At 30.8% G+C, this 24303-nt stretch overlaps 1 protein-coding gene across 7 annotated transcripts in view; it reads left to right on the top strand.

Moving 5' to 3' along the window:
* The window catches only part of LOC126774665 (hillarin), a 56041-nt gene that overhangs the window by 4942 nt on the left and 26796 nt on the right, over positions 1-24303 (top strand). For 6 of the 7 annotated variants that reach the window (XM_050496189.1, XM_050496193.1, XM_050496192.1 and 3 more), the window contains exons 2-4: positions 5544-5826; positions 9298-9487; positions 16237-16427. In XM_050496189.1, coding sequence (XP_050352146.1) covers positions 5677-5826; positions 9298-9487; positions 16237-16427 — 531 coding nt within the window. In that variant the 5' untranslated portion in view covers positions 5544-5676. Of the gene's footprint in view, positions 1-5144; positions 5195-5543; positions 5827-9297; positions 9488-16236; positions 16428-24303 lie in introns of those variants that run through there. The other variant, XM_050496191.1, reaches the window with a different exon arrangement.

The raw sequence follows: 24303 nt of genomic DNA, 5'->3' as shown, positions 1-24303 counted from the left end.
GCCGTCTAAAAGATTGTCCTGTGGCATTGTACCCAAGACCAAGTACCCCGCTGGCGCTATTGCCTCTGCACCGCTAGACTCGGCAATTAATTAAATAATTTTTGATAAGATTTTTTGTAATTTTATTAAAAAGAGCTATTTGTAAAAATGTCTTTTCATGCTGCTTGTTGGTCCAACATTTAATTTTTTTTTTGTATCAGAATACTTTTAAAATTAACACATTTTTTATAATATACGTGACAAATAATATTTATTCACATTGATGATTTACATAAGTAAATACAAATGGAAATTAAAAATTCGGTCCGCGAGTGAGTGTGTGACAAGTGACAACAATGCTAGCAACATTTTCTCGTTGAATCGTAATTCCGATTCTCTTAGCGAATTGAGCAAGTCCAAAATTATAAATTGCTAGATACGCACGGATAGAATTAGGGTCTATATCGAAGTATAAACACAAACAGAAAACCTTTTTCTATTTCAACGGCGTACGCAGAACACTTCATCAAAGTTTCATCACAGTCAGGTGAATTTTAGGAAAGTATAGTTAAAAAATATACGAACAATTATTTTATATTTATTAAGAATTTTATATAATATAATTGTCACTAAATCTAATGATTTTAAACAGCATATGTTACTAAAACGATATGGACATAATTTACAAATATTATTATTGTCGTAAACGAAGTTTATGTGTTGCAACAGTCGTAAAATCATCCGGTTGCAAAATTTAATAAAACCAATATGGAATTTATAACCAAATTTGATGCGCGGACGTTATTTGTTATACTATATACCGTTGAGCTTATATTCATTACACATTAAGTTATAACGGCACAAACAAGATATATTTAATTAAATTATGTCTATATTTATTTGTATAAACTAAACATGGCAACATTTTAAATTAGAAAATATTTTTAAAACAATATCTAACATCTGTCGATACAAACACATATGATATGTTACCATAGAACATTGTGTTAATAAATTAACTACTGAAAACAAAGAAATATGACAATAAGTCCAAAAGGATATGATACTTTTATTATAAAATTACAATTTAACAGAAAAAGTAAATTTATAGAGAAAAATTACAATAAAAGCTCTGAAAAGAAATGATTATTTTTAATCAGGAAATTGAAATATATGGTTAGGCCTTATTACCTAGTAATTTTTTTTTTAAAACTGGGTTAGATACCCAGGAGTAGTAGTTCTTCCTGTATTTATTACAGTAACAGCCTGTTAATGTCCCACTGCTGGGCTAAGGCCTCCTCTCCCTTTTTGAGGAGAAGGTTTTTAGAGCTTATTCCACCACGCTGCTCCAATGCGGGTTGGTAGAATACACATGTGACATAATTTCAATGAAATTAGACACATGCAAACCTGCATGTGTCTAATTAAATCCTCACGATGTTTTCCTTCACCGTCAAGCACGAGATGAATTTTAATCACAAATTAAGCACATGAAAATTCAGTGGTGCTTACCCGGGTTTGAACCCACGATCATCGAGTTAAGATTCACGCGTTCTAACCACTAGGCCATCTCGGCTTATGTATTTATTAACTATTATTTATTAACAACTAGCTACCCGTCCCGATAGTCTACATAGAACATTTATGTCGTAATACAAATAAATCTAATGGTTTACGCGGCAAACATCAGCAAAGCTCCCAATCGGTATGATTTTTTCTGACGTCTTCGATCATCGTTATGTTTCAGCCAATGTACACAAAACCATAATAAATTACACCTAAAACTTCCTTGTAAATCACTCTGTCCATTGGTGCAAATTGAATGTAAACCCGTTCGGTAGATTTTGAATTTAACGCGATCAGACAGACAAACTGAGACTCGGCGGGGGTACTTTGTTTTATAATATGTTGTGATATTATGATAGGTGATGTCATACGAGCTTATTACCTGATTTTATAGCATTCGTCTGAGTATTAATTTACACATTTAGCATATGATTAAAGCCTTTTGAACTTTTATACTTCGTCTCGTTTATTTCGTCATTTCGTCTGAGAACTATTCTAATATTTCTTTTAATCTATTTTTTATAATGTGGTTTATCTAAGACAATACGAATAAAAAACTTACTTATCTATAAATGATGTTTGGGTGATTGTTAGTAATATAAAACTGTCTTTTTCCTTCAAATGTCAAATTGATGATATGAAAAAGAGACAACGATTGTTTAACAAGTGCATGCTCATCAAATGAAACAAAAATGTATCGAAACTTTGATAGTAAAATTAAACTTGATGTAGTAGTTCAGTGGAATAGTGTTGCGTTATGTATAAAGATAAATTAATCATGGAATATTTAAATCTAAGGTTTGTTTATCTTTTCTCCTTATTCGATCGGAATAGACTATAGTCTACTTACAAAATGCGGATACACTGATATTTCATACAATGTAGTTACCATTGCCCCTAGTTATCATTTCGCTCACGTTCCAACTTGACTAACCATAAATTGGCTATTGAAGACTGAGCTTTCTAGTATTTTATTGAACGCGGAGATTGCTGTTTTTAGCCATGGAACATATAAAATCGAAAGATTTCACCTAACGAGGTCATTCGTGAAAATTTGAAGGTTTTTTTTTTGTATACATTAATCGGGATGTAATACCTACTTTAGACATATTTTAAGCTCAAACAGCTTATAGTTTGCTATACTTTCGCTCTATAGTTTGTTCTATCAATTCATTTCTCAATATAAGGTGATAGACTTTATACCATCACGCTTCGGCCCAAACAGACAGAGCAGCTAGAATATAAAATAAAATATATTAATAATTACAATACAAAAATACTTTTCAAGCTAATGTAAGTCAATAGATTTCTTCATATTACGGTTTAAGTCATGTTTAATTAAACATAAACGCTTACAGATATTCAATTAACTGTTTAGCTGTATCGGAACGCAAGCGCTGATACTAGTAACAAGGAATACCACGGAACACTCGTACGGACCATCATTACGTCGGCCACACGGCACGCTCTAATACTCGTTACTGTAATTTCGATCGGCACAATTCATAAGACTACGGAGAAAATTGTATTTTATTTCTTAAATTTATTAAGAAAAAATATTTTTCTATACAAATGAAACAATACATATTCTATCGCCTGCATTTAGATAAACAAATTCACTTAAATAGTGCTATAAATATGTTATGAGTTAAGTCATATTAAACTGTTTCCGCTATCGCTAACGCTTTTGAATAGATATTCGGAGCTCGAAGCAACACTATTGGTCTGCTAAGTATTAATTTACTAATAAACATCGCTTAGAAAACGCTAACAATCAGACTACGTTCTGTGTTAAATCAAATTCGTTACGCACAAGTAGAGACATACATTCCCCATGTATATTCATATCAACGGTACACGATTAAGACGTATGTACATTAAACTTCATTAGTACTTATGTATACTTCTAAATGAAAAAGGTTTAATATAATTTTCTTTATCTGTGCTAACATTTTTTTTAATATATGCATATTTTATAAAACCTTATATGCCTAGTAATTTTTAGGGTTTTTTTATATTGTTGTAGATTTATTCTCCGAAAGCTAAAGACAGTTATCTTCATTTGCATGTGAAGATATATTGAAGTTTTATAATTTTCTACTAGTGCTAAGGGTGTCTCAAAAACCTTGAAATTAATAGTTCGAACAATACCAATAACAATATATTAACTCTACGATTACAAGTAAACGACACATTTCTATGAGAAATACAGTTCTAAATTGAAATACATAAAATACTGCATCAATTCAATAATATGTTCATTATTACAAGAATAATCATTGAAAACAATACTACTTTTTTAAATTTAAAAAAAATATCTAATTTTTTTAATTAACACTGAGTATATCATAAACTTATTATCCAAAAAATCCGTAAGTACGGAATAACGTTAAAAACAATTATAAATATACTCAGTTAAGTAAACTTTCAATAATATATAGATATATTATGTGAACGAAGTCATGAAATAGATTAGTAGTTATTACTGAATGCCTAATTAAATTAAAACATTTTGATTGAATCTAACAAATCTCTGCAAGGTAGTATCGAGTTTTATTTTTGTTGTTAAATTTAAAATCGATTTTGATATAACTTCGATTGCTTTTATTGGCTATCTAAAGTTATATAATAGTTTATTGCTTTCTTCGACCTGTATTGCGAGAAAGAGTTGGGTTGTGCTTGTGTGCTGACGTGCCACACGCCTCACTCCTATAATTACGGGCTAACATAGGGCAGTTCATTCAAGGGGCATTTAAATCAATAAAGTTGTCGCAGTAAACCCCAAGTCCCTGGACGTTTCATTATTATCTTGGTTTTATAACGTTTTATGAACAAATTATTATTTAAAACATATCAAAAGCGAGATAATTATATAATAAACGCGTTTTATGTATGTTTATGGAAGAATGTTCGACTTGTTTCGTAAAGGAACATCGTTGACGACGCATACGTAACTATTTGAATACTAACACTACCAGCCAAAAAATAATAATAATAATACATTGACATTACAAAAAGAAAATAAAAAATAAATGAAAATAATATTATAACATAAAATAAAAAAGATAAATCATTTATATTCATAGACAAATTTATGTATTTGACTGTTCCAATTCTAATTGTATCGTAACTTTGCCTGTGCAAAGGTACAAAACCATACAGCCTCTGGTCAAAGACACTTGTATTATAAACTATATTGACAGCTGTATTATCAACTGCTTTTTTAAAATGTAACACGGTCAGTAATATCTGACTTAACACAAAACTATACCACTAACCTCTAATTTTAAACTGTTTTAATTAACTAAGCAATTTGTAAGCATTGAAAGTTATTATCATTTAAATGAATTGCATTTTTATTACTTATTATGAAACGAATTACATTTTTATTTCAACATTCATGTATATAAACATACTTCTGCTAACATGTTAATATATATTTTTTTTATTTTATCTGGAACAAGGTCTAAAATCTTACGTTTAAAGTATATTTAATAACACTTTCTTTGAATACTATATCATTCTTGATATAATTAAAAACTAGATTCTTAGGATATATATATTCGATTAACCATATTTTATTTGATTAATTAATAAAGACAAATGACTGCCGACTTATTTCATAATCTCTTCGTTAGCTCCTGATTAGGTAGGTATATTATCATATATCTCTACCTTACCTTTCTATTGTTGCACAGAATAGATAATCAGCCCCATTAAAAAAACACTTCAGAATAGAAATCTACCAATGACTATAACATAAATTTAATGTTTTTAATAAACAACGTACAAAGATATGAAAATTAAAAAATCGGTGTCAAATAAGTTGTTGCCTTATCTAAGGAATAAACATTTGCCATTTTTTATATCATGTAAAATAACTAAACTGGCGAATAGAAAAACTATGTTTTAATTAACTTTATCTTCATTGTATATCTTATTATTAAGACATATTTTCCACTTGCTTACCTTTATTAACGTTACGAATCTTGTTCTAGCGAACTTCATGATAAAATAATTTACTAAGTGAAAATTAAAACTGCTGTTATGTGCAAGTGACACCAGGTGACACGTGACTGAGAAGTGAAGTGAAGTGAATTTCTTTCTAATTATGACGTGATCATATTCGCCATGTATCGGCCGAATTTCTACGAGAGCACGTGCTTCAGGTGCAACGAGATAGTGTACCAAGTGGACCGTGTTGGTCCACTGAAGGACTTTACATTCTTTCATAGCGGATGCTTCAAGTGTGCGGTGTGCGGAACGAAATTAACATTAAAGGTATTATATCATTGTGATTAATTGGAATATTAATTTAATAATCATAATCAATTTAATTTCATTAAAACATATTTTAATAATTGCAAAACAATGTAATGGTCTAACAGCCAATACATAATAATTATTATCTGTATTTATAATATAAAGTTCGAGATTTTAAAGTGTCGAACGCGTTAATGATAAGAACAAATCTTATTTGCGTTAAATAGCCCGGCTTTTGAGGAAGGTTACACGCTATGTTTCACGCTGTAACACTAACCAGAGTCATTACCATACACGTCAACCGATATGGCAAACTGTACGAAACGCTAGTTGTATCCTTAACAATATTATAAGTTAGAAAATGTACTTGTTGGATTGTCTTGCTATCAGGCAAGCAATGCATATACATATTTTTGCATTCACAATTAAACGACTAATCGGACTGTAAAAAGTATTACTGTAAATGTGTTATGTGCAGTTTGAACTGAACAATACATTTATTCGGTGGTCGGGCATTTTGCAAGCCCCTCTGTTGAGGTACCACCCACATATCAGATATTCTACCGCTAAATAGCAATACTTAGTTGTGTTCCGGTTTGAAGGGTGAGTGAGCCAGTGTAACTACAGGCACAAGGGACATAAAATCTTAGTTCTCAATGTTGGTGGCGCACTGGTAATGTAAGGGATTAATATTTTTTACCACGCCAATGTCTATAGACGGTGAAGACAACTCACCATCATACCAAGCAAAAAAATAAATTCGTTTCTTATTCCAAATTGTCTTTGTTCCGCTTGTTGTTGTTAGACGTGATAGTAATAGTGCCAAAACTTTTATTTAAAATATAACAGAGCATCGGAATTGCGATTCTTTTGGGGAAATGTTGCTGGCAGTCTTGCCACCATTGCAGGCGGTCATGATTTATGCAGTAGCTATTTGTGATTTTTATTTGTATGTTTAAGACTAATGTAAATAGGTAGTCATGTGACTCAACTTTTGATGTTATTTTATTCACGAATTAAAAAAAGAACAAGCTATTCTTAAATCTATTGTAGCTAGGCATTTTTTTATTTATATTGTAAAATTGGAAGTCAACCGTGCAAACGCAGACATCTGTCTCAAAAAAAAAAAGTATTTTATCACAAAACAAGGAAAAAGGTAAGTAAGCACGTCTTCCAAAGACATATTTTATTTGCCATTTCAAAGGTCAATAAAACCAAGGTTTCTAAATATAATATATATATATATATATTTCGTTAAATAGAAATTAAAATTTATTTGTAATTTATAGGTATATATTTTTGTATAATTATAAAAAGAAAACAAATCGAAACTTTATGCTCTTAAATAAGGTATAAGTTCTTTCCTTCTAACAGTAAAAACCACATTAATGACCTTTTAACTTTTTTAAATTTACACAGTATTATAAATATAAAAAATACATACATTCATTAGTTTGTTCAATCATCTTCCTACAAAATCATTTTCAAAATTTAAAAAAACGTAAATATTTTACTGTTATGATTAATTCAAAGTAAATATATGTGAGTAATATGGATACAGATCATACGTTGGTAGTATTAAGTATGAGTCATATGTTACTAACCTGTTACTCATTGCTTACATTGTCTAATTATAACTGTTAAGTAACGTATTGTTTTGGAGGCCAAGCTCACCAAATAAAAGGAAAATTGTTTTAATTGAGCGGCAATCTTAATTTGGCACGTTCGAATTGTTTTTTTTTTTTTTGAATTTTTTGTTTATTGAAAGCCAATACTATGAAAGGAGATAGAATGGTTTTTTTTGCATAGAACAAGTGATGTTAAATATTTAAAGAATTAGCTGAATAATAATTTCAAAGTAAGTTTTCTTTCCTGTTAATACATGAGCATGTTTAACAAATCGTTAATGAAATGTAATTATTAGGACTATTATTATTTAAACTTGGTACATCGTTAGTGGGGTAACCTATTCTAAGTGTATTTTTCTGAAAATAACTTTATTGTACAAGATAACCAACCGTGTTGTTAACCAACACTGTCAATGTCATTCGATTAAAACTTTTGTAATTAACACCAGCGTAACTTGACCCTATGTATCTGCTATTTACTAATAATAATGACATAATTATCATACTGAAGTGTTCCATATATTACACAACAAACAAAAAATACATATTATTAAAAATCACTCTTTTATTTTATTAAAAAACAACCTTTATTCCGTCCAATATCTCTGACTACTATTTTGATTTATTTTCAATATATTATTTTATTTATATTACGTAGTCATTTTTATAATATGTATAATTATAATTTAAAAAATAACAAAATACGCATTACACATTTATAGAAAAAACACGCCGTCTAAAATATATAAATATTATAAAAAAACAAAGTCGTATTATATAAATACATAAATATTTATCGATCCGGAAATATGTTCAGATGAAAGTTAAGAAAAATTAAACTATATTTATAACGTTAATAATGTCGCGACGACAATCTCACTAATAATATTATTTGTAATACCTAATTAACTATTTCAATAAATTTCGTGTAAAAATGTAAATTATCAAAACCGCATATTATTAAAAAGTAAATGTCATTTCACAATACGAGGCCAAATAAACTAAAACTAAATAAGTGTAGGTATAGACCAGCTAATGTCCGCGTTAATCGAAATTAATTCAATTATTTGCTTTTAATATAGTGTCTTTTTCAAATTTATAGAAATACATAAAAAAACCACTGTAATTAAAAAACAATATCATGTACTAAAGACATAATTTAAATAAATTTATATACGGAAATATACCAACGGAAATGACGATAAGGGTCATTGAATAATGAATGGTATTTGTCATTCTGTTTGAATGAATGCTCAACGCAGTAATGAGCGCTTGTAATTGAACGAAATCGATAGCGGAATGACAATTCATTTATGCGGTTGCGACAAAATACCATAAAATCAAATTAACGCATTTGATGCTATATTTTATGCGATTTCACGGCATTTTATTTTATAGCCTGATAATTTGAAATTTATGAACTTGGAAATGATATGCTAAATTAATCTTTATATGTATAATAAAAATATAATTAGACCGTTATTTGTTATATATGACATCTTAATTAGTACATACAAAGTTATACGAATATTTAAAGACTTTTGCACAATTTAAATTAATTAACAAATTTAACACATTGAGTTCTACGTTGTTATAATTTTATTAAAGGAAATAACATGATGATATTCGATAAACTTCTTAACTGTATCAGAATGAAAATATTTTTTAAACTACTCATTAAAAATCACCATTACGAACTCTTCGTAAAAGCTTTTCAAAAATCGAATCATTAGCGAGATTTAATAGACGCACAGTGCCATCTCTAGTCGAATAATTATTAAAGTTTAATACATTTAAACAGTTACATAATCTTGATAATTTTAATAAATACAAAAATTTGATAAGTATTTCTCTTTATTAGACTTACTACAACAACCAGCACTGGACCGAAGATAAAGAAGTGTACTGCTCGAGCCATGTGCCCAAGATCGGTCCAGGCCACTTAGACAACTCGTCAGTGGGCATTCGCAGCGCTTTAAACGTTCCGAAGAGCAACAACTACGTGAACGAACAGATCAGAGGACTCGCCAGGAACAGCCATGAAACTGAATGTAAGTGTTCTAATTTTAAAATATTGATTGTCACATCAGATATTAAGCCTTCATCCAATATTTACCGAAGATTGCGGCTTCAAATCCGGGCAAACTCCACTAAGTTTCTATGTGCCTAATTTGTGTTTATAATTCCTCTCGTACTCGGCGGTGAAGGAAAACATCGTGAGTAAATCTGCATGAATTGGACATTTGTAATCTGCCATATGTGTATGGTATAAGCTCTTAAAACTTCTCATCAAGAGCCTTTACCCAATAGTGGGACGTTTACAGACTCAAACATGAACTCGAAAACACTGGCGTATATTATATGTAAGTATGGCGTATGTATATATGTCTTAATTCAAAAAGTAAAGTGTTTCTATTTATAACAAAGACCTGTAGGGACTAAAAATGGACACGTCCTTGCTCGTGCGGTCTATCGGCCACTCACAATGCTATTGCTTTCATGACCTCAGTTAATAAACGTGCAATCCGTTTCTGTGTATCAGATAAAATTTAATATGTCGATGCATTTCCTGGATGCATAATTTGTAAATAAATTTACAGACTAAAGAACAGATATCATGAGAAGTTGACTGGAATCGGGTTGCTTAATTTGATCTTACTAATCAGCGCATCATCCGCGTCTGTAAATAGTAATATAAGAAAATGTATCGAATTCAATAAACACAGCGAAACCAACAAATAATTTTCTCGATCAATGGAACAGAATCAAAAATCTTTATAGATAATAATTAAAAAGTGTGTATTAAAAATACCCGATTCAGAATAAAACTACTTTTAAAAAATACTGTAAAAGACCTCCTTGGTAAACTAACTTAATAAAAAAGTCCTGATCACATGTGTCTGAATTAAAGTGTATGTTAGTATATTTTACAAACCGATTTTGTTACATAAAAGTACACTCAACAACTGGTTTGCACTCGTATTACACCAATGGGTTTCGTTGATAAAAAGTTACCGATTATAATTGATATTATAGTGTATTATATTATGTCATCCGGTACAATTTGAAACCGGTTGCCAGTATTGCTTGTAATTCCACTTTTTTCCTCTATAAAATGTTTTAAGTTGGCACATATGAACATGTTTCGAGAAAAAATATAAGAAACTTATACTTTTACAATTTAAAGTAGTTTTTAATATATATTTTAAGAGCTTGTGATTTAGATATAAAAATTATTAAACTTAAGTATATTATTAATTTTATTTATTTTATTGCTAAATTTGCATTCTAATTTAAGAGCGAACATTTGTATTTTAGTCCCTGGCAATCCTAATTATGCTTTAAGTCAAATCTTATTAAATTGTGTACGCTAATTGCTCGCATATTTCATAATCAGCGCCATCGACCAATGACCATTCAGAATGAATTTAAATTATTTAATCAGAATTTCAGAAACTGGTATATTAAAGGACATGATAATAACAGGCTTATACGTCAGATTTGACAGCGATGTAAGGTGTGTTTTAACCAAATACCTAAGATACTGATATTATAAATGCGAAAGTAACTACTGAACCGATTTTGATAATATTTGGTATGAAGCAAAAATTATTTACTATTTTTTATACACTTGCCCACCCCCAACACGCGGGCGAAGTTGCTAGCGAGATCCAGTTGCCTATATGGACAGAAATTTATGCTCACTTTCAAATAAAATATTTATCGTCTACTTGCCTTATCTAATAGATATATACTTTACAAAATGGTAAGTTAATTCCAAATTATTGAAATGGTCGATTTGCATCCGCTTAATATGTATATAATAAAAACTAATATATATAATATATTAGTTTTCTTGGTAAAAAATTAAGAAATATATATCAATAAGATAATAAACCAAGTACTATCCTAAAAGATTTACAAGTATAACGCACGCAACGCCTTTAACCATCTAAATAGATTGCACACACCATAAATAAATCCTTAATTATGAATACAAATAGTTGGTCAGTTAAGGAAAGTATGCTTTGAATATAAAATAAGGGATAAAAATATAACTTCTGTATTTTGTCGAGTTATTAAATTTCATAACTTCCAAAGATGTTCATACAAGAAATATTCGGTATATTTTGCCATTAGAGAGAGATGTTATAACGCCAGCGGAGTAAAAGAGATGAAATCAATGATTGAAAGAGATGAAAATAAATTATTACGAGAGTGAAAGGGACGAAAGAACTTGTTGCAAAAGCGGCCGCATTCCAAGCGACAGCCCAGTGACCTAAAGCTCTGTGTAGACCAACAGTTATGACCTGTGAGTCTAAAGATATGAATGACCAATTCATTATATATTTATATATACATTTTATATAAAAGTTAAAAACTCAATCGCCACAATTTCAATTACTTCACTAAATTACTTATACTGACACCCAAATTATTTTCTTAGTTATCAATTGCCGTCTCATTAATCATCATTAAAATTGTAAATGAGAAAACGAATTGTTTGTTTGTTACGCTAGTACTACTGTTCTTTAACTACTTAACCGAATATTCATAAAATTTGCACACGCGTTGTCAGAAGTCATACATACCTAACAACTCCCTCTAAAACGCTGGCGAAAACTAGTAGCTTATAAAATTAAAATCCTTAATATTGCATATGAATATTCATATGCTGATAATGTACATTAAATTCTGATTTCTTTAAATTCATGGAATCACTTGCATTCACAAACTAAATACTTCCTATCCTTATATAAATAGGGGCATTAGGCATGAATTTTATTGACGTTTAGTAAGAGCGATACGGCTATGGCGATTCTCGTATGGTATTCCATATATATGGTAGATATCGTCAGTTTTGTAATGTCGTTACCTTATCGAGAGCATTTGTAACACTTGAGCAACACAGCTGTTTGAAATATGCCTATATGGTGTAGAGACCTACACACTGAACAGTTCTTAGTAATGAAATAAAATCACTCTTTAACAGTTTAATAGTATATAGAAAATAAAATTTATTTTTTAATTTACCGTAACCGTAACAGCCTGTGAATGTCCCACTGCTGGGCTAGAGGCCTCCTCTCCTCGTTTTTTTTTTTTTTTGAGGAGTAGGTATTGGAGCTTATTCATTTTTTAATTTATTGTATGTTAATGATATCGAGTAACAATTGAGTTTGTTGCGGGTTCCTCTTGGTAAAATCTTCATTCCAAAATGGTGGGTGGTCATTTTTTTAAAATTAATTTTAGTTTATGAAATTGAGTAACTACTGAGCAGCTATTACAGGTACAGGAACTACATTCCTGGCTTTAATTTTATATATTAAAATGACAATTTTAAAGTGCTTGTAAATGTCAATTTAATTAAAATAAAATTTGATTTTGAAGTGAAATCTAATTATCGAAGTATTCAGTTTAAATATTGATAATTAGAAAACAAATCTTCGTTTGATAAGGTATTTACAATTGGATAAATTGGTTAATATGTTAATGTTTAAATTTCTTGCGCATATAAAGTATTGCTATTACAAAAAAAAAACAGTTTTGTTAAGCAATAGCAATACTGTAGTTATAACGCAAATACATTTAAAAAAAAAGTGTGTTTAATTCTAATAATTTTGAAATAGATAAATAATAGTAAATTGGATAAACGATTCGTTCAGAAATTAGTTTCTTTGTATTAAATTGTTATCGTTGACTCTAACGTAAGATTCTATAGCGAGATGCCTGGTCTATTTTTCGTTGTATATACAGTAGCTAGGTATTTTTAATTTTGATTTGTACTATATACACATTTAAGTATAATATAAATAATTCATACGTAAATAAAGTTTAATTTTATATTCCTTGCGCTGACACGTCAAATTATGACACATGTCACCATCTCGGAAAGTCCCATTCTAAGACACGTTTAAAGATGCGCTACTCCACAAACGGTAAAACGGATGTATTTCACATTCCTTCTGTAGTTGCGCGATGATATGAGATTGACGGAATGAACGCAAAGGGTAACAGCAACATATTCACGGCCTTAACTAATAGCTGCCAGAAATGATATAGCCTTACAAAGGCACAGAGAGTACAAAGCTTAATTGATTTGAACTTAGCATACCTAATACGCAATATATCTTTATCTAGTATGCAGGTGCGAATTTAAATATTTATCAAATATAGGGTTTATCATTTTTGCCCTCTGCAATTGTTTGTATTGTTTCTTTGTTTGTTGGTGGTAGGACTATGTGCAAATTTGTCTGGTATTATTGTGTTCCGGTTTGTAGCCAGTGCTATTACAGACACAAGGTTCCTAAGGTTAGTGGCGCATTGGCAATGTTAGGGGTGGTTAATATTTCTTACAATGCCAATGTCTATGGCGGTAGAGACCACTCCATCAATGGCTCCTTTGCCAGTCCGCATACCTATTCTATAAAATAAACATATTAATACCCGAATTCATAGTTTATTTCTGTATTTAAGTTAAAAAAAATAACATATCTGTATAGTACATTTAAAATTTAAAAAAGAGGAGTCATTATTGGAAAGATGTCTTGAAGACTTCTGTGTGATTTTGTTATGTCTCCAAAACTAATTTATATAATTAGAGGCATTACAAAAGTAATTTTAATAAAAATAATGGTCCCTAAATTTGGCGTGAATCAAATTTGCCGCCCTTAATCCGCCAGCTAGTTGCTAGTATGTATGACACAACGGTATTTATTCCGATACATGTATGTCAGATCAGATAATGGACGGTACATTATACTTCGGACTATAATTCTGTAAAATACATAAATTACTATACATCATAAATTAAGTTTACCGTGGTGATATTAATGGTTTTATTAGGAAGGCGAATTGCCTCAGTAAGATAAACTGTATGTATATATATTTATGGATCCAATCAACATTTTCATTTTCAAATGGTTAGCTTAAACTGGTATGCAGGTAAATTCTACGGAACGGCTCAGTATGTGACGTATGGTTATATAAAAGGTCGTTGGCCCCATTCCGAGGTGTGAATTTACTGATACTATTTATCACAGAAATTTCGCCTATATGTCATACGTGATAAGGGATAAATTTGTTTACGCAGTAATAATTTATTCATCAACTGAGTAGTAAATAATTTTACTATTTTACTCATGTGATGAATGATCGACGAATGATTTTATGATCAGCGTAATGTATTTTAAACGTGTGTTTCGAATTACTTCTTTGATATATCGATTAATTACTATTTCCTATATATTTCTCCAAAAAAATGTAAATACCACCAATTCCAAATTTTTGGGTACATAAATACATAATAAAAAACGTTATACGCGTGCATACATAAATAAGTGTATACAGAGAACATTCTGTACAAAAAATGTTTAACATTTATTATCATTCAATAAATTCAAATTATGATTTCAATTGTTTACGATTTGATTCGATTAAATAAAATGATGTTACAATAATTTAATTAACAGTAAATAATAATGCAGCAAGAAGCGTAAAACCTATATATCCTTTTATTTTTTGCACAAATAAAAATAAATAAAGAATAAATAATGCAAAAAAAACATGTGTGTTAACTCGATTGCCATGCATAACGGCAGATCTACATCGACGCGTGCACGCGAGTGTTTGTTAATAGCTTACTAAAATGTGTAACGTGACATACTGTTGTAGAAATATTAAATAATTTTACGTTTTAAAATTATTCATTTTCATGAATACTTACACAATACACGAGAATTGATTATTTCAATATAGCCTCTGCTATATATTATAATACCACAGATTAAAAATTAAGAAAATTATCTCAAATAATGGAATTTCAGTAATGAAAAAAAAATACTGGTGGTAGGGCTTTGTGCAAGCTCGTCTGGGTAGGTACCACCCACTCATCAGTATTCTACCGCAAAACAGCAATACTTGATATTGTTGCGTTCCGGTTTGAAGGGTGAGTGAGCCAGTGTAATTATAGGCACAAGGGACGTAAAATCTTAGTTCCCAAGGTTGGTGGCGCATTGGCTATAAGCGATGGTTGACATTTCTTACAATGCCATTGTCTGAGGGCGTTTGGTGACCACTTACCATCAGGTGGCCCATATGCTCGTCCACCTTCCTATTCTATAAAAAATAATAATAATAATAATAAAACCAACGTCCAACATACTACTATTACTACTACTACTTTTTCCCTAAAAACCAAGTTACAAGCGTTTCACTGGCAATGAAAACGTCATGACACCACAAAACACTTGAGCCAATAGATGACGTTACAGTTGATCAAAATACTTGAATTTTCACAATTCAAAAGTGTTAAACAAATTACAAATCACAGTTAAGTCGTTTGAACGTTAAGTAATGTGACAGTCTGTAATGTCCCACTGCTGGGATAAAGCCTCCTCTCAGTGTGGATGTTTCCTCACGATGTATTCCTTCAGCGCCGAGCGCGAGATGAATTATACACATAAATTAAGCACATGAAAATTTAGTTATGCTTGAATAGTGCTGAAGAATAAATAATAGTATTACAAATACTAATAATAAATACTTGTTTAAATAATTACATGGTCAGTACGAATTTCGTTTTGTAACATTTTCATTTTGTCGTGGGAAAGAATTGGTAAAATCTAAAGCGGGTGAAACTGAAAAAATATATACTTACAAAAAAATTTCAAGACCAAATTCTTATCGCTTGCGATTTTGCTAGAGCTTCTTAGGTAATTATCCTGAATTGGATTGGATGGTTGTATTGTTAAAAATGTATGTATATATATTTCTAAGTTATAAATCTGTTTTTGGTTATTAGTGTCACCAACTCGCGCTACAAACGGCGGCAGCGTTCATGCGTCGCCTGCGCGGGAGTTGTCCCGCGATACGCCCGACTACCAATATGGACGCTTCGACGCCAGCGCGTTGCACATCGCGCATGCGCTTAAACAGACAGAACTACAAAAGGCATACCACAGGCCGAGAGAAAAGCCTATCGACTGCTATTTGGTAAGTTATATTATTGTAAATTATTTACATACATTGGTATATAAACTATTTTATTCTCTTGCAAAAATAGACATTGAACTATTTAGAATATAATATTAAAAATATATGTCTACATTTCTACAATTACAACTAAATATACTCGTAGAATTGTGACAGGAATGCAATTTTTATTACCCTATATCCTACATCCGACATCTACGCGCTTTCCCAGGCAGGCGTAACACAGCTAACTGAGCTGGGGGCCAATTCTAATATCAAATTGTCACTTTATCGCAATCGAATCGAAGCGTGATCGTTGCCGTTTGTCCGTTATCCTATTCTTTAATTTAAGTATCGACTGTTTGTATAAAAGTTAACAATTAAGTTTGTTTTTGACATAGTGGTATATGTTAATATCATATCGGTTCGGTTGCGATCCGAATAAATATAAAATAGTCAAAGTTGGATTGGAATGGAATCGGAAACGTATCGTAATCGTTACACATTGGGAGAATTGGGCCCCTGTTTCTAAGGACTCATTGACTGAGCCGAGAAATAATACACATGATATGACGATACCTATTTAATCGTTGAACTCATTAAAATATGTTTTCATAAATTATGAATGAGATATATTGTTTACGTTAACTGTATTGTACATTTACTCAACATGCAAATCGCGAAAAACACTTTTATAAACTTAAATTATTTGTGTAAATTGACAATGTTATAACATACCTATATAATTTAAAAAATATGTTATACTAGACTATCGCTTCCCGCGGCTTCACTCGCTTTATAATTCAGAATTGATAAATACCAAATCACATAGTTATCCTTAATTTTTTTTAAAAGTTAAATATTAAGGATTTTCGCATAGACAATCGTCCCCCTCATTCGGGCTATTCTACTGCGTAAAAGGAAGCCGTTTACAAATTTTCATGGTTGCTAGCCAAACTAATGGGCTGTGCTTTGTTATGTCAATCAATTATTTTTTATTACATTACATATCGATATATAAATTGTTTTTTATAAATTCTCAGAAATTCTAATGTTTTCTAAATACATATATTTCCTTTTAAAATTCTGTTCTCAGTAACATTCCAAGCTCAATCGCGATGTATTCGATATAATTATTTAAATGGAGTTGTTTAATAATATAATATCAGTAGATCAAGATTTAATATCGAGTGATCTTCGCATTCTTGCTCTTAGAGTAGAAACGATCGCGTGCGCACACGGAATGTTCAGTAAGCTTGGCGTAATTGATAAATGCTGGCGTATTCTTATATAATATTCAATACAACTCAATAATCGTAGTCTTTTATGACTAGAAGCGAATCGTTTGATAATTGTGACATTATATTTGTTAAACACTTATTGAGACTCTTTATTATAGAATAGGAAGGCGGACGAGCATATGGGCCACCTGATGGTAAGTGGTCACCAACGCCCATAGACATTGGCATTGTAAGAAATGTTAACCATCGCTTACATCACCAATGCGCCACCAACCTTGGGAACTAAGATGTTATGTCCCTTGTGCCTATAATTACACTGGCTCACTCACCCTTCAAACCGGAATACAACAATACCAAGTACTGCTGTTTTGCGGTAGAATATTTGATGACTGGGTGGTACCTACCCAGACGAGCTTGCACAAAGCTCTACCACCAGTAAAAGAGAGTTCAACAAACGTTATTTTACCCGCATAATATTTAAGTTTTAACTAAGAATTTATTATCTTTATAATCTTTTATTTGTATTGATGGTTTAGTTTTGTCATGGACAATTTTTTTTATTTACTTATAAAAACACCAATGTATATTGATCCACATATCATACAACGTTTTGTAGCAGTAATAACTCATACCATGTCCTCATGTTATGTTCACTATTATTTATTGCGTCATATGCAAAATCTAGTTTCAAATATTTGAATGATTAATAATCTAAAATAAATTATTAATTTATTTCGCGATTGATTGACAATATATGTATACATATGTTTATTTATTTATAAAACACGATACACAAAACAAATAAATACTGTACAAAATGCGGAATTAATGCTAAAAGCGCTCTCTAACTTTCAAAACTTTCAATTTAACTTTCAAAAGTTAAGTTATTTTTAACCTTATTTGTTTAATTTTTTTAATGTTACATATTCCGACGCCGTCGCTATAAATCGTTGTCGCTTATAACCTGTGAATCAATAAAATACTCAACAATCGTTCGTCATTAAGTGTAACGAGAAATCGACAAGGTTTCTGATTGCAGGACGATCCGAGAGCAGATAGTATTGCATTCTTTTTACTTTTCATTTTAATCACTGTTCTCAGATTTTTTTCATCTTTTAACGTGTTGCGTGTATTGATAATTATTTCTCGCGTTTCAATGTGAAAACTGAGCTCTTCTTGAAGCATTTTTATATAATAATCATAATTATACTTTAACTTTATTTATGTAATGTAAAAAGTCTTATCAAAATACTTAGTATAATTTTATTTAAATATAGATTATGAAATGAAAATAACCAAATAGGTAGATAATAAAGACGAAATTTAAAAAAGTAAATTAAACTCAATATTAACAATTTATACAAACATCATCGACATAATTTTCATATAAAATTCCGAATAAAAATACACAGCTATGCCAGTTATGTATCAAAAGATGATTTGATTTTTGATTGTAGAATCTACATAAATTAAATTATGGAATCGACTTATTAAACAGCCGAGATGGCCCAGTGGTTAGAACGCGTGAATCTTAACAGATGATCGTGGTTTCACCCGGGCAAGCACCACTGAATTTTCATGTGCTTAATTTGTGATTATAATTCATCTCGTACTTTACGGTGAAGGAAAACATCGTGAGGAAACCTGCATGTGTCTAATTTCACTAAAATTCTGCCACATGTGTATTCCACCAACCCGCATTGGAGCAGCGAGGTGGAATAAGCTCCAAACCTTCACCTCAAAGAGAGAGAGGAGGCCTTAGCCCAGCAGTGGGAAATTCACAGGCTGTTACCAATCGACATATTTCGTGTAGTTATAATAGTGTAGCTGCAACTAAAATATTACTATTGATGCAAAATCTGGCGTTTAAGTGGTAAACCGACCTGTATGCCGTGACGGGAAACGGCATGATGCTTCTTCATGCGTCATGTACCCTCCGGCACCGTATACTATATACTTCATAGCTATGCTATACTATAATATTATTATAATAATGAGAAAAATATATTTTTATTACTCTTTAATTATAAATTCTTTTAATTACAATAAAATTCAATGTATGTATGTAGACGTGACGGCAACGTTTATTTATTACATTATATATTTAATAATCTGAATTATTATAAAAAAATAAAATTATTCAAAAAAAAAGAACATGTCTATGATTCAGGACAGTATCGTCTTACCAAATAAAGTTAAAGATACGACTTCGTAAATATGTTTGTTCTGACGACGCTTCCAGCATTGTCTTTTTTGGTGAAAAACTAATTGAGTCGGCAATGGACTGTGTCCATATACGGTGTGTCGCGAAGGTCCAAAAAAGTCACGTGACCATTTCTCGTAGGCAGTTTGTTGTAACGTTAATGTAACTGTTTTACGTGGGTAGATTCGTAATAACTATATTTAGTAGAGAAATGTATTTGAGTCTATCGATTTCAATCCTAACTATAATAATAAATGCTAAAGTGAGTTTGTGTATTTGTTTGCTTTTTACGCATTCTCGTCGTAACTTATCAACATGAAATTTTGTATACACGTTCTAATTTGAACAGATAAGAACATAAGAAACAGAAATGAGGTTAAGGTTTTGGCTCCTAATCATAAAAATACCCCACCCCTTGCCTTCCCTTACCCTTCTTACCCATACCTCCTGGTACCGGATTCTAAACAATACCCAATAAAAGAGGTGTCAAATTATCATTTAGTTGATAATTTATTGAGTTAATATTCAGATTTGACGAACTATCATCAGAGACTAATATTTCTTTTTTGACAAATGACAAACATGCCCGTGAATTGCGCCATTTATATATATATTAATATGGTTGTATCGTCACCAGTACCAAAATTTTGTGCTAAATTTCACCGCAATCAATTTCGTGAAACTAGTTTGAGCCAAACATAGTCACACTGACAGTTGAAATGTAATAAGAACTTGTTAAAATAGATAATCTTATTTGTGATCACGTGACATCACAAACGTTGCACGTGACCACCAAAGTATTTCTGTCACTCTCTCTTCTCTCTTTCTTCTTCTATCTTACAAAGCGGCTACAATAATACATAGGGGATACTATGCTATTTTAAAGCACAATCAGGTTCGAACTCAATTCGAAAAATAAATTTTAAACATAAATAATTTATAAATACGTAGAACGAATCAAAAATATAGTTCGTCCGTTTTGGAGTTGACAGCTCTGATGCGTTTAATAATGCATGACCACGACTTCAGATTTGTAACGAGGTTGAATCCTTCAATCCTTTTAGTGAAAACCGGACGTTTCATATATTCTTATCAGAGCCGGACTGAATATGACTGATTATTTTCATTTATAACCAAACATATGTACATATAGTAAGCTAAAATAATTAATTAAATCAAATAATTCTTTATATAAGTTGACATACAAGGGCACTTTTCAATCATTTTATTTATAGAATTAAATGTAAAACTACCACTGGTTCGGCATTATACCGACAATAACCGGCAAGAAACTCAGTCTCAGCTCTTTTTTCATTCTTAGAGTAATTTCAGAATAAAACAATAATTTAAATGACATTCAATTTACCATCTCAATTTTGCAATAGGAAGAATAATATACCGAGGCATATGTTCATTGCACTACTAATGAATATTAAATAGTTAAATAACGTCAACTATTTTTTCGAAAGTAGTTATCTCCAAAATAAAATGTTGTTCATATTTAATCGTATTTTGTGACCATGAGTTTATATTAAGTAAATCGAAAATGTCTCTGCTCCACTCTGCTCCACTCTGCTCTTATACTTATTGGTGGATACACACATAGTTAATTTTCACCCGACATCATGTTTTTCTTCAACGTCGAACACGATATGAATTATAAACACAAATTAATTACATAAAAAGTCAGTGATTCTTGCCCGTGTTTGAACCCACAATCGTTTAAGATTCAAATTTTCTACCCACTGAACCATGAATGCATGAAAATAAAAGTACTATTAACACTATATAAGCATATAAAATAATAGAAAGTATTAATAAATAACCAATATAATCTTCATATATAATTATGCGGTCTTGTCTTCCTTTCCTTAAACATTCGTGACACATTCTGAAAACCTATGAGGAAAGTAGATATGTTAGTATGGACAGGAAAAGCGCAACGCATGCGCATGCCAGGTGCATAAGTACACCGGATCTTGATATTGAAAGTCAAGGTTAAACGGATTTTCACTTTTAACGATGTTGAACTAAAAGAAATATCGAAATAATATTTAATCAAAGATTTAAATAAATTGCATTTTCAATTTAATATTTACGCTTGATTAAGAGTGAAAAAAGCAGTACATTAGAGCTATTCTATAAGAGTAAACTCGAAACTCAACGCAGAATTTAAGAATACACGCAAAAAAATTGTATATCACTTCGGTTGTCAACATTTCGCGGCTGAGTAATGAAGTGAATTGCTGTATTCTGTAGCAATTCACTTCACTGCAGAGCGTAATTTCTTCTCGCATTTTAATTCCCAACCAAATTATTATTATTTTTTTATTTATTAACAATAAATCATTTATTTAAATCTCAAATTAAGAATAATAAATGTAATATTATTAAACTATACTTTCCACGATCAAATAGACTATACCTACAAAGTAATAAAAGGATTTTGCATGTTGAAGAATCACGTTTATTGTGTTCAACTTCTCAAAAACGTGAGAAGCATATTAATAACACTCTATATTTAATTATGTTGAAATACATAGACGCAAGCATGTGAATTAGTAATAGTTCGTATTGATTATTTAATTACAAATATTTAATATTCATTGAGAACCATTTACTGAAGTATAATATAAATAAGATTTAGGCAGAATGGAATAGTTCAATTTTTCCTATGAGCGTCGTAAGTGCGAGTTAGGGCAGTTTTTGTTAAGAGCGTCCTATGTTTCACGTTCGTCTCAAACGTGTGTAAAGTTTAATAAACCATAGAAAAACATTTACGAGGAGCGTTAGACAATACTCGTCACTGTCGAATAAAAAAAAATGATGCACAATTTATATATATACGAAAGACACTGTACACAATAACAGCATCCTTACATCGTCAATGTGCAAATAACCTTGGGAACTAAGTTGTTATATATCCCTTGTTTTGTAGTTACACTGGCTCACTCATCATGTCACCTTCAAACCGGACTACAATACAAGTATTCTATTGTGAATAGGTAAGCTGCAGTGTGTTCAGATTTCAAGGGCGAAGGCACAATAGTCATAACATCTGGTTGCCTTGACCGTGTAAAGGGCATACTTCATACAATTAAAGTACGTAAGCAGTAGAAATAAGAGTATATGTAGAGTATCTATAATTTATAGGTTTTATAGGTAGACAAATATTAATGCTAACCATCATGTAATGGTTAATTATATTTAAACATCGACCATAATCAAGTAATCATTATTGAATATTTGAGGAAAACATATAAGAATTAAAGCGTTTCGTTTTTTCTTTACTTTTATTTCCAAATTTGTTTAGTGATTAATTCAAAGCTCGTCAATTGTTACCGAACAAAAAAAAAGAACAAAATGGATTGACTAAAGGAGCAGAAAGACTTTCTTAACTCGTTTGCCTATTTATATACAGATCATTCCAAATTTGAATTAAAAATGACACTTTAGTCGGTAGTACACTATTAGTGTTGAGAAACAATTAATACCTTTTACAATGAAAATTTCTATGGACTGAAAAAACTTTTCACTTATTACTTGACGACCAGTTGACGTGGTTAGTAGATACTTGCCTTTCACGTCGAAAGTTGGTTCTATTTTTACCCAGGACAGACCTTTGTGTGCATGAACATGTCTGTTTATCCTGAGTCTATGTCTAATTATCTATATAAGTATGTATTTACAAAAATAAATAGTATTTGTAGTATATCAGTTGTCTGGTTTCCATAGTACAAGCTCTGCTTAGTTCGGGATCAGATAACCGTGTTTGAATGTCCCAGTATGTCACAGTAATAGATTGAATATTTATTTGCAAATGTGTTCTTACACTACACATAACAGAGTACATTAGCGAAACTCTCCTGTTATACAGTGGATACGGGCTCGAGATTAAGGACGGGCAGAAAATGTATTCTGTGTGTGAGTTATTTCTGCATATCGTTAGTGTTGGTGTCAATAAGTCGTATGTACATGTATGTGTACTTATTATCTCAGCAAAAATACATATAATTTCCATCTTTTATTATAATATTATTCATAGTTTTACCTCAGCTGTTTCTATGGTATGGTATGATGTAATCTTCAGTTATAAGATTTTTTATGTTATAAATTGGAATATAATTTTTACATACGACCTTTCACACTAACAGTACGACGTGCCCTAAACACGGTTCTTCTGGACAATTCTAAGCACAGTTATTGAATCGAAGCATTCAATTTACAAAATCACGAATCAATCAGATATATAAACTAACTATATCAATAACTTATTGTATGTATATAAACTAAACTAACAAAATACACATTACAAATTAAAAGCAAAAACACGCCGTCTCAAAGATTGTGGCATTGTACCCAAGACGCTGGCACTAGTGCCTCTCTGCACCGCTAGACTCAGCCTTTGGACTAAATAAGCGCCAGCTCTTGGGTCACCAGAAGTGTGGACCAG

Source organism: Nymphalis io, chromosome 17 (assembly GCF_905147045.1).
Source record: "Nymphalis io chromosome 17, ilAglIoxx1.1, whole genome shotgun sequence".
NCBI classification, from domain to species: Eukaryota; Metazoa; Arthropoda; class Insecta; order Lepidoptera; family Nymphalidae; genus Nymphalis; species Nymphalis io.
Note: the sequence above shows the minus strand (reverse complement) of the source record. Positions and strands in the feature narration are given on the sequence as shown.